The sequence below is a fragment of the Dasypus novemcinctus genome, chromosome 21 (assembly GCF_030445035.2).
Source record: "Dasypus novemcinctus isolate mDasNov1 chromosome 21, mDasNov1.1.hap2, whole genome shotgun sequence".
In the NCBI taxonomy this organism is placed as follows: domain Eukaryota; kingdom Metazoa; phylum Chordata; class Mammalia; order Cingulata; family Dasypodidae; genus Dasypus; species Dasypus novemcinctus.
Genome location: NC_080693.1, coordinates 70,418,577 through 70,434,929, shown reverse-complemented (window position 1 = coordinate 70,434,929; position 16,353 = coordinate 70,418,577). Strand labels below are relative to the sequence as shown.

Below are 16,353 nucleotides of genomic sequence, written 5' to 3'. Positions count from 1 at the left end.
GTTTACAAGTATCTGTGGCCCTGTTTTCACTCTCTTTGGGTATATACCTAAAAGTGGGATTGTCAGGTCATTTGATAGTTCTTTAACTTTTTGAGGTAGTATTTAACTTTTTGAGGACACCAAGTTGCTTTGCACAGTGGCTCTACCATTTTACATTCCATATAGACAGATACTTTATTAAGTCTTTGGGTGAGTCTGAGAATAAATTTGTGGCTTTGTGAGAAAGAATTTGGTTTCAAAAGAGAAAAATTAGGAGCAGAGGAATAAAACATCTAAAAGATGAGGGGAACTGCTGATTGGAGATAGGAATTTGCTCAGAAAGAGCAGTGGTAAGATATTATCATGATACTAATTATTGAAAATAATGTACCCATACGTTAATTACTATGCTTGGTATCATTTTTTCCTTTTTTAGATATTTCTGGCACATTCAACTTATTGGCTGTACATATATCTGACCCAAAGTTCCTGCCTCCACGAAGTCAACATTCTAATGGGGGAAGACAAAAAATAAGCATGCGAACATGTGCAGAGATTAGTGTTTGGGAGGTGGTTAAGGAGGGCATCTCTAGTAACATTGAGCAAAGACCTGAAATAAGTAAGGGAGTGAGTCTTGCAGATATCTGGAAGATGAATATTCCAGGCAGAGGCAACAGTAGTTGCAAGAAACCTGAGGTGATAGCAATCAAATCATTTCCCACCTATTTGAAGAACCACAAGGCGGTCAGAGTGACCAGAACAGAATGAGGGAGGGTGAAAGCTGTAGGCCAAATTGTAGGGCAATTTGTCATATTATAAAGAGTCGATTTTTACTCTGAGTGAGATAGGAAGCCAGTGGAATTTTGGAGCAAAGGAGTGGCATGAGCTAAATTGCACATTAATAGAATCACTCTGGTTACTGTGTGGTGACCAGAAAGAAGCTGGGAATCTAGTAGGAAGGATGTGGCAATAATCCAGGGTCAGGGGGAGGCGGTGGCTTGGATTAGGGTGGAGCGTCAAAATGGTAAAAAGTAGCTTGATTCACAACGTATTCTGAAGATAGATTTGCTGATATATTGGATGTTGGGTGTGAGAGGAGAGGGGTCAAACAGATTTTGAGCTTGAGCATTGCCATTTACCACGATGGGAAAGAGTTGTGAGGAGCAAGTGAGGGGAGAAAGAGCAGGAGCTTAATTTGGAAATGTTAAATTTGAGATGCCCATGGGATATCCAAGGGGCAATGTTGAGAAGGCAATTGAATAAACAAGTTTGAAGTTAGGGGAGTCATCTGGGCTAGAGATTTGAATTTGGGAGTCATTAGCATATTGGTGGTACCTAAAGCCACGAAGTTTATATTTATTCCTGAAATGTTGTGCATAAAACATGTTTTTGAACATTGCCTATTTTAAATGTTGTTGTTGGGCTTTCTGTTTTCACATGTTTTAAAGATATTTTGTAAAGAAAAATTACATTGAATTTCATCTTTTGATCTTGGTCTTGTGTTGGAATTATTTTTTGTCAAGTACAGTTTTATCAGGTAAATAAAATTATACCTAAATCACTCTTTTGGTTTCCTATTGCTGCTTTAACAAACTACCACAAACTTAGTGGCTTAAAACAAAAGAAATATATTCTCTCAGAGTTCTGAAAGCTACAGGTTTGAAGTCTGAAGCCCTAGTATCACTGTGCTGAAGTCAAAGTGTCAGCAGGGCAGCATTCTCTCCATTGACTGTAAGGGAGAATTTCTTCCTTGCTTCTTCCAGCTTCTGGTGTCTGCAAGCATTCCTTGGTGCATGGCCACATGACTCTAATCTCTGCCTCTCTGGTCACAGTGCCTTCTCTTCTGTGTCAAATCTCCCTCTGCCTTTTATATAATACTTGTGGTTGCTTTTAGGGCCCACCTGTATATCGAGGTAAATCTCTTCATCTCAAATCCTTAATTTAGTAACATCTGCAAGGACACCCCCCACCCTTTTTTCCATATAGGTAACATTTACAGGTTCTAGGGATTAGGACCTGATATCTTTGCAGGCATTATTCAGCCTATTACAGTCATCTAAGCAATTTTTAAGCTGGGATATTGGTACAAAGGATTAAATACTCTTAGTAGCAGATATAATCCCCTCTCTTTTCTCTCTGGTTTAAAATGTTCCCAAAAAAAGTCAAATTACATGGTTAAGAAGTACTGTTGACGTCAATTGAGGACACTAGAGAAAATATATTTTCGCACTAAAAAACCATAATAAATTCTGGTTGTACAGTTGCCTCCTCTTAAAAGACACTCAGGCTCAAGCCCATGTTCTTTCATCACTAAAATTTCTCTCCAGTAGGTATAGGTTCCATATAGTCTCATAGTGTGGACAAAATACTAGATTGGGTTTTTCTCCCACAAGAGTATCACAATGACACATTTCTGAACTGAGGAACCAATAATTACAGTATCATGAGCTTAATACTGTATTTCCTTCTAGCTCATTCTATAGATAGTTAAAAGACTTCACAAAAAAAACTTGGGCCTTTCTAATTTCTGTAAAAATAGACAATGCAACAAAAAGTAAAACCAATTAATTTATTGCTGACTTATTAAAAAAAAATAAAACTACACCTTTGGCCACAGAACCTCCAGGGTTTTTCTTTGTGAAGCAATTTGTACCACATCATGGTCAATTCCTTTTCATTTTATGAGCATTTACTGCACAGCTAGAAGCATTTACACATCAAAGGCATTCTCTGTATTTATTAGAGTCCTGATAAAAGGGTCTACACATAAGAATTGCCTTTGAGACTTGCTTTGAGTAGTTTTTTTAATTAGAGAAGTTGTAGGTTTACAGAAAAATCATGCAGAACATACAGAGTTCCCATATTCCATCCCCTCATTATTAACACCTTGTATTAGTGTGGTACATTTGTTACAATTGATGAAAGAATATTATAATTGTACCACTTAACTATAGTCCATAGTTTACATTAGGTTTCACTGTATTGTACAGTTCTACTTTTTAAATTTTAATTTTAGTAACATTTATACAACCTAAAATTTCCACTTTTAACCACAAATACTACACACAGTCACAGTTTGTATACTTTTCTTAAGAAATTTAATATATTTAGTTACCTACTAAGGTCAGGCATACAGATGTTTAAACACACAGACACATAATCAGAACTTTCCGGAATGAAACAATATTTAATAAAACAAAAATTAATTGTAGGGGAGCAGATGTAGCTCAAGTGGTTGAGTACCTGCTTCCCATGTATGAGATCCTGGTTTCAATCCCCGGTACCTCCTAAAAAAATTTATAAAGAATAACAATTGATTTTCAAAAATTGCCTTTTAAAAAAAGGGAGACATGCCAAAGGGACTCAGGAGCCAACCTTATGAGCTACCAATGCAATTTAAAAAAAAAGAGCTACCAGTGGCCAAAGATGAAATGATTTGTGCAACAAAATAAATAACATACTATTAGATTTTAATGCAAAGTCTAAAATAAATATTCATTAATTCATACTGATATACATAATTGAATAAGTAAATAAACAGATATGGAAGAAGGGCCAAATCTTCCTTGCAGAAGAATTCCAAATAATATATGTAGATACTCTCCCCTTTAAGAAGGTGGAGCTTAATCCTCCCTTGAGGGTGAGCTGGATTTAAAGACTTGCTTCCAAAAATACAGTATGGAACGGGAAAAATACTAACTTGACAGTGGAGACACTTTGCAAATACTACCTTTACTGAGTAGAGGAATGAGAAGGGGACACGTTTATATCATTGTGATATAACAGTTTCGTTTTATTCCTTCTCTTGTAGCTCTGATTTTGACAAGCTGAAGGTAAGTCCAAAAGCTTCTCCTTGGAGTAGCTAAACATTTAGATAAGATTAATGAATGTTACACTAATTCAGTGGTTCTCAATTGGGTGAGATTTTGCACCCTCTCGAGAACATCTGGCAATGTCCGGGGGCAGAGTGTTACAGATGCCAAGCAGCCTACATTGCATAGGATAGCCGGCCTCTCCCCTACCTCAACAAAGGATGATCCAGCCCTAAATGTCAGTAATGCCCAGGTTGGGAACCTCGCACTCATGTTTGCATATATCTAATAGACATTACTTGGTACTGACAATATCTCTTACAGTATGCTGCATTTTCCAGATGACATTTAAGATATGGCTGTCTCCTCAGGAAGCTTCCCTTCATGTTGGGGTGGGGGTGGAGAACAGGCGACAAACATTACTCTATATGACATTATATATAAAGATCACACACATAATCAAGAACCAAATTAAGAGTCCATAATAGGTGTTCAGAAAGGTAAAGAATTATGCATAATGGCTCTATGTAGGATCAGCACTTGTGATAAGCCTTAAATACAGTGAGGAGAGGAAGATGGAAAGAACTATAATCTTTTTTTAGAAGTACTAGAGATATACTAAGAATAAAACATAATTTGAATAGTTACAAAGAGAGGCTATTTACAGAGATGGGTCAGGACTTTCTTAAGAGTGTTTTTTTTCACACAAACAGAGGTCTCAGTGAGGGATGGACAGACAGAGTGGGGCATCATGTGAGAGAAGGCGATGGGTTGAAAAGTTCCTGATGATTTTGATGCGCACCTCCCACACCCCATACTCTGAGACCCCTTGCCTTCACTATCTGAGACTATGTTTTGTAAAAGACATGCACAGCCTAATGTTCTTTTCCTTTTGATCATATCAATTATCTCCATTTTTACTTGTGGTTCCCTTTTTGCCCTTTGCACCCATCCCCAATATTTTATGATTATCAGTATATTTCATTTTGTTCATGGAACATCACTACCATCCATAATGATGAACTCAGCACCTTCAAGGCTCTTTGTAAGTACATACTGTGAACTACATTGGTTGGAAAGTAACAAAAGAATTCTTGCCAGACTCTTGAGATAAGATGAACTAAAAACATTATTTAAACAATTGTTTGACCAGTAGATGGCACGTTCCTCCCTTGGTGTGAATGAACAGACTCCCCTCCCCCTCCCCTCCCCTCCCCCACCATTGGTAGTGAATACCAGTCCCTCCCCAAGTACTGTCCATATTTAAAAATTCATCCTCTTTTCTTCATTCCCTGTCTCATTCAGACCCTCCCATATGTCTCCTATAGTACTATAATAACCTCCTGCCTCTGTTATCCTGTAATAATCCATCCAACACACTGCTATCATTTTTCAAAAACAGATTGACAATGTTCTGCCTAAAAGTGATGTCACGGGGGAGGGAGACTTCAAGGTAGAAAGTGGAGGCCATCTCCAGAGAACAGAATTGTCTCATGTCTGTCGTAGAAGGGTAACTGGATAATGTGAGAAAGGTCAATTCAGAGCCTTGACCTCCTGCCAAGGAATTCTGACTCATTCAGTAGGCCATTGAGAATCATTGAAAAGTATTGCAGGTGGCAGAATTAGAGCTGTGCTTGAACAAGATTAATGTGGCCAGCCATTTGGAATGGACTGGGTGAAAAGGAAAAGAACACCCAGTGGAGAGGACAGTGTTCAAAAGTGAGGGGCAGGGGAAGAAGGATATCTACAGCAATTTACAATTTGGGGAAGTCAGAGGAGTAGTTCCTTAGCCGTAATGTTCATCAGTAAAATACTAAGTTACAAAATCAATGTCAGGACATATCTAGGAAGCCAGGAATAGAGTCTACATATTGTGATGTCCTCTGTGTGGTGGTGGTCGTGTATGTGTGCATATGTGTTTGGCTAGCCAGTACATTCCCTATCTGCCTCTAAGACGAATATCAGGTGCCAGATGTGAAGCCACTAGACATGTTTTCAAGAAAAAAGCAGAAAAAGAAAAACAGCTTGAGCTTCTTTCCATATCACAGGCTTTCAATGTGTTATTATTCAACACTCCAGTATCAGATTTAGATTTTCCACCTCGAGGAATTTGGTTTAGCTTTAATTAGTTGCTGTGAATATTTCAGAGCCAACTCTGGGAAGCATTTATCTAGAAAAGAGTTTTCACTAAAATACAAGCAGGATAGAGGGTGTCAATTTTCTAACAGTCTTTGTATTGTATTAGCACAATTATAAATTCTTTCCAGCCATATGGGCAATTTTTGTCACAAGCCCATTACCGTTATATTGGTTGGTTATTAATCATAATTAAAAACACTGTATTATTGAGGCCATCTGTAATGCCATCCAAGCTGTATAAGTATCTGCAGGACCTCACAGCAAGGTATTTTTCCAAGAAAAGATTATGCTTGCAGGTTATTCTGTGCACAGGCAACTGATGGATATTCATCCAGCAACTTTTCAGAAAAACAAGCTTAAAAATACCAGACAAATGAAAAACAGACTTCAGCAGTTACATGCTGCTTCCCCAGTAACTGAAGAATGTGCCTCTTGTGGTTAAAATGAGGGATCTGTTTAATATGGATGAAATACCAACACTCCAGGCATTTTCATTGACATTTCACTGTGACTTTTTGAACTTCAGAGTGCTGACACGAAAACCTATTCTAGTTGCTCTGCAAAGCCCGCAGTCGGGCTGCAGAGTGGGGCCAGGAGAGGTAAAAAGGCTGCGAGGGTTCATACGCCCTCGTGTTGCAGGTTTCTCTCTCTGCTTCATTTTCATTCACACTGTTTTCCAGGATTTTCTCTGAAACCAGTTATGAAACCAGATAAGTACCTACACTCTTCTCTCAAATTCCATCACCTCTCCGGCACTGGGAGGTTACTGGGCCAAAGTAACAATGTTCGCGGTGGACATTTGTAAAGACCTTTTCCAAAGGTCAGGGAAGATTTCTGGACCTTGAAACCAGAAGCTTCCAAGAATAGATGGACGGAACCCTGGGGCACCAATGGCAAATTTCGGTACAGATTCCAAGGGTCAAGGAGCCGAGGGAAGTCCCCTTTTTCGGTCCTCCCCAGCGCCAGCCGAGCTCGGCTCGGGGGCAGCCCCGCCGGCTGGCAGCAGCCCGGGAGAGACATGCTGTTTTGTTTAAATCCTCCACATTCTTTGCCATTTCCCCATTGGCCGGATGGGGCTAACCCTCCCCGCCGCGGCCGCTGCTGATGTCAGCCTCGCTCGCACTCGCTCCTCCCGCACCCACCTCCCCGGCCCGAGGCACACTGCAGCTCCGCGCGGACTCTCCGGCCCCGGCGAGGTGGCTGCAAACTCGTGGGCACGCGCGGCGCCCAGGGAGCGCAGGGACTCGGGGGAGGAAGGCGTGCGGAAGGCGCCAGCTCCCGCTCGTCTTCCCCTCGCAGCCGCGAGCCGAGGTTGGAGGGACCCGGCCACCCCAGCCCTGCAGAGCCGAGCGGCGGCGGCGGCTTCCCTTTTCTCCCCTAGCCGAACCAGCCCTGGAACGACTCGGGGACCGGCCCTAAAAAGAGAAGGAAACCTTGTTTACCGCTCGAGGAGTGGAGCCGACCGAGCCTTTGTCTGGAAAGTCAGCATCTTCGGCTCGGGCTGCAATGTGTTCCTGGTGACATTAGCAGTGGGCAGACCGGCCGGAGAGGGGGGTGTCGTCAGGTTCATTTCTTGTTTCGGAGACGGATCAAGTGGGTGACTTTTGTGCATTCGTTTTAATTTTTGGAAATCTCTCCTTGTCCTCCTTGCCCGCCGCGGGGCATACCCTGATCTTCCTGCCGCTCCTGTCGCCCCGAGCTGCCGATTGGAGCTTTTTCCAGCGGGTCTCCCTCCCTCCCTGACTTTGCAACACTGCGTTCCGGGAGGACAGACCTCGGCGAGGAAGGAGGCGGGGGAGCCGCGAACACCCGGACCCAAACCTTGACATGCTCTCGGGCGGAGAGGAGGAAGCCAGGAGCTGAGCGCCCGGCTGGAGTGCTTCGCGGGCCGCCTCCGAGCGCCGGGCTCCGGGCGCCCTGCCCTGCGCCTGGGCGGTCGCCTCGTTGGTCTGGGGGGCGCCCTCCGCTTCCCGCCCCGGGAACCCGCGGCCGGCAGGACCATGTTGCTGAAGGAGTACCGGATCTGCATGCCGCTCACCGTGGACGAGGTAAGCGCCGCGCCCGGCCCGGCCTCTCCGGCTCCGGGCCCCCAGCCCCGGGACGCCGCGATCCCCGCCGCCGCCTCCGGGCAGGCGGGTCCACTGAGCACGGATGGGAGCTCTCGTTGGAACGTCTCCTTCCCAACAGGAAGGCTGGAGGGGAGGGAAGGGGATTTGCCTTTTCCGTTTGGCAGCCAGCGGGGGAGAGCGGCCTTGGGTGGGGCGGCTCCAGGTGTGCTCCTTGGGAGAGGGGCACTCAGGAATCCAGATGGCAGGAGATCACAGTGCACCAAAGGGAGTTAGTGCGCCCCTCCCTCCATTGAAAAAAACGGATAAAGCAAACCCAAGAGCCCCCAGCGCGCCTCAATAGTTGGGGGGAGGGTCACCCCGTACTGGCCGTGGGCCCAGCCTCCACCACCAACCGCCCAGCTTTCGGCTGCAGGGTCGGGGCGCGGGGAGAAGCCCTTCGGCCTGGGCCTCTGGAGACCCGGGACCGCCTCGGAGCCCTTCGGGGGGTGCGTTGAGAACAGGGCCCCTAGCAGTCGCCGCTGGTTGGGGCGCCGCTCGCGCCACGCCCGCTCCGCGAGGCTCCGGGACCCGGCTCCGACCTTTCGCAAACCGCCGGGCTCGGAAACTTTCTGCGTCTCCTGCTTCTTCCGCCGCGGGGAGCACGGTCTGCGGGCGAGGCGGGAGCGGCGGGGGCTGTGACTGGGCCACTGGGGGGCGCTCCAGCACGTGGGCGCCCCGCCGGGTCCCGGCTCCGGGACCTGTCGCGGTCCAGGGCGGGGGGCGAGGAGCCGGGGCTCGTCCCCGGCGCGCCGCTCCGTCACTCAGGAAATGATGACTCAGTGAGGAGAGGGTTCTGCAGGGCCCGGCTGCCCTCTCTTGCCTTCTTCCTCTCCACCTTGTCGACGATTTCACAGCCGCTTAGCGCGGGTCTGGGTTCAGCGAGGGGGCGTGAAGTCAAGCAGGGCAATCTGAAACTCACTGGTTTGGTTTAGTGTGGCGACACAAACGAAACCAGCGATCAAAACCGTATTTCTCTCTAAATACAGTGACTCTACTTATCAGATGTGTAATTGAACCACTGCTTTGTGGAAGGGGCTGAGTGCTTTGGGAGAGACCAAGACCAAGGCTGCTGTGCTCTCTTGTCATCGAGAGCAAGCGTGCAGGCAAGACCCGCCGCAGTCCCGGGCGAGCTCGAAGTCGCTCCCGTCCCCACAACCTGACAGGAACAGCCTGCCCAGGAGGGAGAAGGCGCCTTCCTGTCAGCCTTCGAGGCTGCTAGCGTTTGAGCTGGAAGGAGGGATGTCGGGTGGGCAGAGTTTGGGGGAGGCCGTTATAGGCATCCGGACCTCGTAAATGAAGAGGAAGAGCCCGCATTTGTGGAGATCAAGGGAGGTGAAAGAATGGAACTGGTGACCGGCGGTTCTTCCAGAAAAGAGTGAGATCAGCCTGTCGGCAACTGGGCTGCAATCGTTCAGCTCTGAGATGTGAATGCTTCTCATCTCCGAATGTTTTTACTTTTTTGAAAGGAGTTTGGAATCTAGGGACAGTGTTGGTTCGGCGTGAAATACACACACACAAAATACAGTTGGTAGTTAAGAAAAGAACCAGTTCTAGAATCTTCTCTACTATCTACAAAATCTCTTTATACTGGTTGTTCCTTCTCAGGCATTCTTAACACGCTGGCAGGGCTCTTTACTCACCTGTGTTTTTTGTTTTTTAACTGAAGTAAATACCCATAACTACACTGTGGAGTAATTATTTGGGTGGTATAAGTGGATACCTATCTTAATTTGGCAAATGCTATCAGAGGACACCCACCTGTAACAAGTATAATTACCAGTTAATGAATGTATACTTTACTTGGACTAAAGTAAGCAAGATTCAGTTTCTCTAAAGTCGTTTTCTACTTGGTCAGAAAAGGAGAGGCAATTTAAACGGATAGAGCTTCAAAATGGAAGAATTCAGACTAACCAACTCCGCTTATGGCTGAGGAAGCCAGGCCTGGCTCCACATGTATGACCCCAAGAGTCTGAGTTGGATGTAAAACCCACCATCTCCTGGTCCAGGTTCCTGTGACTGTGTCCTGCTGACCTTAACGTTGAAAACTGGGAAGCAACCTAACAATTTGATTTTCAAAGATGACATTTACCATCAACTTGGGTGGGCTTTTCTGTATTGAAAGACAACTTTTCTTCAAGTCTTGATTTTCTTTGGGTGATTCAACCTAGATAAAACCTTCTAGGACTTGTTTGTTTTTAACCACCACAGCTAATTAGTAGGAGTGTCCGTATTTTTGACAATGAGGCAAATTCTCTTGCTTTGGGTAGCCACTTAGAGAACCAACTCAGTGTGTCTGTTCTTTGTCCCTGGCCTTATTCTCCTTAACCTCTAGAGTAGAGAGTGTGGTGAGGAGGGGGACTTTGGGAGGAAGGTGTGTTATTATCCAGATTTTGCAGATAAGTAAATTGAGATTCAGAAAGATTAAGTAATGTGGTCCAGGCCACAAACCTAGTTACTAGCCAGATCAGAACCAGAGCCATGTTAAAACCCATTATTTGTTTTACCTGACTGGTCATTGCCTGTCACTAGTATTTAATCTGGCAAAAGGAAAAACATCTTGAAAATAGATGAAGTTAACGTTATCAACTAAATGAAAAATCAGAGGCCTTTTGAATTGTTTTAGAAAGAGCACCAGTTTTTTCACTATTTCTTTAGCTTTATTTTAACTCGTAAAATATTTCCTGGTTTCAGGAAAGACAGAATAACTCTGGAAGAGAAAATAAAACTGAACTACAGTTCTAGATAAGGGTGGTTTTGTTTGTTTGTTCTTTAGACATTCCTTTCATAGCAAATAAAGAATTATAAGAAGTTACAGCTCATGGGTTAATTTTAAGGAAAAAAAAATACTTCATTGGAATAGTTCCTCATTTGATTGTTAAATGTAGTCTCTGAACTAAATATAAGCCTGTTGGAAAGTTATGAACAGTAAAGATCCCTGGGGGCTGAAAGTTGCTATAAAGAGAAAGTTCTCATTGACTTCATTGGAGATATTTGGAGATGTCGATCTAGACTTCTGGAGTCAGAGGGACCATGAGAGTTATCTGTAGCTCAGCCATTTCATTTTACAGAGGAGACTAGGACGTGTAGAAGGATTTGCTAGTTACCCATCTTGGAGCTAAGGGCAGAGTCTAGCCACGCATCCCGATCTTCTGATACCTGGTCTTCTGTATACCTGGTTCAAAGCTCTTTGACTAAAGGCTGGAAGATCTCCAGCTTTCCTCACTGTGGGATTGCTTGTTGAAAGGAAATAAACGCAGTGTGCAAAAGAGGTATACAAGCATTCTCTGGGTGAAGGTGGCTTGGGGACTTTGACTTTGTGTTGACTTAGGGGCCATTTAGGGCTAGTCAGCTCATTGGAAGTGGGACCAGGAGATTATTCGAAGCTGGTTTTGAGTAATAAACTCACTGGTTTTCCTTAGATTGTATGTTTATTTGGGTGGCTTTAGGATATGTTTGATGGAGATTATGTGGAGTTCAAGCCCCGAACCTCAAAGCCACTTCTCAGTGTGGCTGATGGTCCCAACATCCCCCACTGGTGCTCCTCAGACTCCTTAGAGTGCAGTCTGGCTTGCCCCTCCCATCAGAGGTACTTACCAACAAGGTAAGCATCTTGAAAGCGCCAAGCTCATCTTAATCTTGTCTAAGGCAGGAACCCTTTACTTTCCATTGCTTTCTTTCCTGTTTAACAGTTTCTGTTTTTTCTGTATTAATATTAATGAGTGTGCTTTTTGGGATTTATTTGTGGTCTTCAAGGGTTTGGTGCACAATGAAGAAAAATAGAAACACCACTCCTTGCCAAAAAAAAAAAAAAAAAAAAGGAAAGAGAAAGAAAGAAAAGAAAAACAACTTTTTTTTTGAGGAACTTAGGACCGGAGATTGAACCAAGACCCAGGACCTCCCAAGTGGAAAGCAGGTGCTCAACCTCTTGAGCCACATCTCCCAAAAAACAACTTTTTTTTTTTTTAAACTTTCCCCCATCATTTCTAGTCTTTTCTTCAAATGCACTACTGCGGCCTGACTTTGGCATTGCGCTTTATTTCTTTAAATTTTTTTAGATTTATTTTTTATTTATATCTCTCCCCTCCCCTCCTCCCCCCGTTGTCTGCTCTCTGTATCCATTCGCTGTGTGTTCTTCTGTGTCTGCTTGCATTCTTGTCAGCAGCACTGGGAATCTGTGTCTCTTTTTGTTGCATCATCTTGCTGCAGAAGTTCTCCGTGTGTGCAGTGCCACTCCTGGGCAGGTTGCGCTTTTTTCAGGTGGGGTGGCTCTCCTTACGGGGTGCACTCCTTGCACGTGGGGCTCCCCTATGCAGGGGACACCCCTGCTTGGCATGGCACTCCTTGCATGCATCAGCACTGCACGTGGGCCAGCTCACCACATGGGTCAGGAGGCCCTGGGTTTGAACCTTGGATCTCCCATGTGGTAGGCAGATGCTCTATTCATTGAGCCAAATCTGCTTCCCCCAAAAAAACTTTTTAACACAGAATATTATTTTGTTCTTTGTACTTTATTCAGTCCCCCCCCCCCCCCCCCCAAAGATCCCTAGAAAGTTTTCACATTTCTGAGAACATATTTGCCATCTGGGTGGTGCTGCCCCTGGAATAACATGAATGGAGATGCCAAAATGCCAACCAATACTCCTTGTTTTCTGTTTTAAATGATTTTCATGACATGTATTGGGGAAGAAATTCTTTAAGGAAAGAGATTTTAAGTTTAATATTAGCCATCAACTTTGCATTTTCTTGTACAAAGTGATAGCCCCTGAATAAAAAGGATAAAGGCTCCCCGGATTAATCTCATAGACCGTCCCCAAGATACCTCCTAAACATACTTTTGAAAATGTTTCTCAAGAGTAAGTGCTACTTTGATTTTTATTTTTTATTTCTTTTATTTTTCTGACTGTTAGCCCAGTTGAGGCAGACCAAGGCCAGGGTCATGAGTTTGATTTCTGGACCATTTAGATACCTTCCCTTGCTTGTTCCACAGCCAAGGGACAGTGTCCCTCATGCTGCGCAGCCATTTACAAAGCTCTCTTCTTGGTCGTGAGGGGTACCAGGGAAGGGAGGGCAGGTTAATGGATAAGTGCAAACCTTTCACCACTAATGGAACAGACAACAAGGAACAGATGCTGTCCTCCTGGCGGGTCAGTGCAATTGACTTTGTGTATGAAGGACACAGCATTTTCCTTGTGATATGGTTGTGAACGTTTCAGATTCTGAGCCCTAAAAAAAACCATACTATTGTTAACAAAATCCTAGTTAAAAGTGGGTTCTAAATAGCTTTTGCTTTTCATTAGGAAGACTGGGAGCAAGTCCCTGGGCTCCTGTAAGTCAACTTAGAAACACTGTATCTGATTGAATGTTATTGATATTCAAAGAAAAGGAAGTAACCTTCATTTTAGAAAGTAATCTTCATTTCAGGTGAATGGAGCGCTTTACCCTTTGTAAGCAGTTTAAAAAAAATTAGTATAGTTTCAACACTCAATCTTTTTCTCTCTGTCACCCCTTTATGTCAGAGTGTCATTAGGGAAGTGTGTACATGAAAGAGGGTGTTCACAAAATTTTTTTTTTTTAATAGTGTAATCACAGTGACAGTCAGTGAATGTGTTATTTTTCAGGGGCAGTGATTACTGGAAAAGTAAGTGTAAGTCTAGGTTCATTGCCTCAGCTGCCTGAGTGACATCACCAGCGCCCTGGCTAGCCTGTGTGGGCTTCTGCCTGTTTTCTGTTGCTTGGAGTTCTGGATGGTCAAGCAGCTCCCTAAAAACTTCTTTGAAAATTAGCTAACACTTCTGTTACTCTTCAGAGAAAAAAAGCCCAAACTATTGAAAAGAGCTGCTGGCTTATATCAGGAAGCCAGGAAAGTTTTATGTGTCTTTAGCAAATTCAGCCCACTGCGAGAGGAAAAGGAGAATTTCAGATTGTAGACAGCCAGCTGCCTGCCTCCTATCTGGTGCTGAAAATCAGGAATTTCCTGGTGTTCCAAGTGGAGAATTTTAGTAGGTTACATGGTAGATGAAGTCCATGTGTGTTATAAATATTAAAATGTAAAAACCTAATTGTATTTGGAAAATGTGAAGTTGTTTTGTGAAAATTATTAATTTTTCATACCATACAATCTCCAACTTACAAAAACTTAACAATTCATGCAAACAGTACCTCTGGGGTGCACACCTCTAGGGGGTGACATTTACATGGGGCCCACTGGGCATGTCCCATTGCCCTGGACCTGCAAACAGCCATCCACTTTATCAGCCCCTCTCATTCCCAGCCCCTGCTGCTGCCATGTGTTTAAATTGGAATCAAAGTCATGGGTTTATATGTGGAAATGCACTGTATCAAATACTTTCCCCCTATTATTCTATCTCTGTATTTCCTTTATAGCATTTATTGTAATTGGTCCTTATATTATTGATTTGTTGACTTGATTGTCATCCATATCCGTCATTATCTTTTTAACATGTAATCCACATACAGAAATGCTAATGAGATCTTTTAGCTTATTATTTTTCACACTTAAGTCTTTGAAATCCACTGTGTATCCGGGGGTGTTTTCCGCTGTCAGCACGTCTCAGTCCACACTAGTCGGTGTTCAGTAGCCACATGTGACTCATGGCGGCCACATGGGACAGTGTAGCTTTCCTGCTAAACCCAGGGTTTGGCACATAGTAAATATTTGCTGATTGAAAGGATGGGAAGAAGCTGAGAAAAACAGGAACCTTTTAGGAAAGCTGACCCTAAATGTCTTCCTTCACACTGTTTAAATTTTTTCATTGGCTGAAAATTTACAAATTAGAGATTCTTTTACATTAGAAACATCCTCATTTAGAAATTCCTCAGCAATCCCCCTGAGAGGTTCGAGGCATTGTCATTCATTCCTGGGAGTTAATGTAATCATTGCTTTCCTCCTAGCCCTTGGAGGAGTGTACTTGTTTCATCTCTTGTTTCTGGAGGCCTATGTCTAAGCAGAGTGTGTCTGGATTCTCTGCTCAGGGTCTCCCCAGGCTGGAATCAAGGTGTTGGCTGAGCTGCATTCCTTTCTAGGGCTTGGTGTCCTCTCCCAAGCTCCTATTGTTGGCAGAGCTCCGTTCTTTCTGGTCTAAGATTTAAGGTCTCTGCTTCTTTGCTTCATCAGCTGTGGGCCAACTCCTAGAAGCTGCCTGCAGTTTCCGGTCATGTGGCCCTCCTCACAGCATGTCAGTTTGTGTCTTCAAGGCCAACAGGAGAGCATCTGCTGCATCTTCAAATCTCTCTGGTTTCTTTTTTTTTTTAAGATTTATTTTTTATTTATTTCTCTCCCCTTCTCCCGCTGCCCCCCTCCCCCCCGTTGTCTGCTCTCTGTGTCCATTCACTGTGTGTTCTTCTGTGTCCACTTGTGTTCTTGTCAGCGGCACCTGGAATCTGTGTCTCTTTTTGTTGCATCATCTTGCGTCAGCTCTTGGTGTGTGTGACGCCACTCCTGGGCAGGCTATGCTTTTTTTTCCGCAAGGGGCGGCTCTCCTTGAGGGACAGCACTCCTTGCGCATGGGGCTCCCCTATGCGTGAGCTACCCCTGTGTGGCATGGCACTCCTTGCGCGTATCAGCACTGCGCATGGGTCAGCTCAGCACATGGGTCAGGAGGCCCTGGGTTTGAGCCCTGGACCTCTCATATGGTAGGCGGATGCTCTATCCCTTGAGCCAAATCTCCTTCCCCTCTCTGACTTCTTGTTTGACTGCTAGACCCTTTTTAAAATATTTTAAAAATGTTTCTGATTAGGTCAGGCACTCCTACATTCAAGGGGCAAGGGTTATTTATACAAGGTGTCCATACCATGCGGAGGGAATCTTGGGCTCTGTTTTAGGATTCTGCCTACCACAGGGAGATTGGCTGGATGGGAGAAGCATGAAGGCCCTCATTTCACAAATACTTATTGCACTCCTTCTATGTCCAGCACAAAATTGGGTGCTAGGGATGGAGCAGCAAGCAAGGCAGGCATGATCTCTGTCTTGGAGCTTAGAATCCAGAGAGCATTGGAGAATTTTCCCTACCATTTAAAAATAGAGTGAAAATGTTGTAAAATTGGATTATGGTGATTCTACAATTCTACAAATATACTAAAAACCATTGAGTTGTATCCTTTTAGTGGGTGAACTCTATGATACCTAACATATATCTCAATAAAGCTGTTAAAAAAAATAACGGGTTCCTGTGGAACTGCTTCAGCAGAACAGATGTCTATGTTTAGAGAGAGAGCCATTGACAGAAAGTGCTTAATTTGGATTATAAGTAAGAGTTATGTCCCCTGTCCTCACAGAGATGGCTCTGGTTGTCCTG

At 44.2% G+C, this 16,353-nt stretch overlaps 1 protein-coding gene across 1 annotated transcript in view; it reads left to right on the top strand.

The window, feature by feature from the left end:
• The first annotated feature begins 7,039 nt into the window (after nt 1-7,039).
• Nucleotides 7,040-16,353, top strand: part of PITPNC1 (phosphatidylinositol transfer protein cytoplasmic 1) — a 291,166-nt gene continuing 281,852 nt past the window's right edge. Inside the window, exon 1 of the mRNA XM_004450043.5 lies at nt 7,040-7,978. Within this exon, the coding sequence (XP_004450100.1) occupies nt 7,931-7,978 (48 nt within the window). The 5' untranslated portion in view covers nt 7,040-7,930. The remainder of the gene's footprint in view (nt 7,979-16,353) is intronic.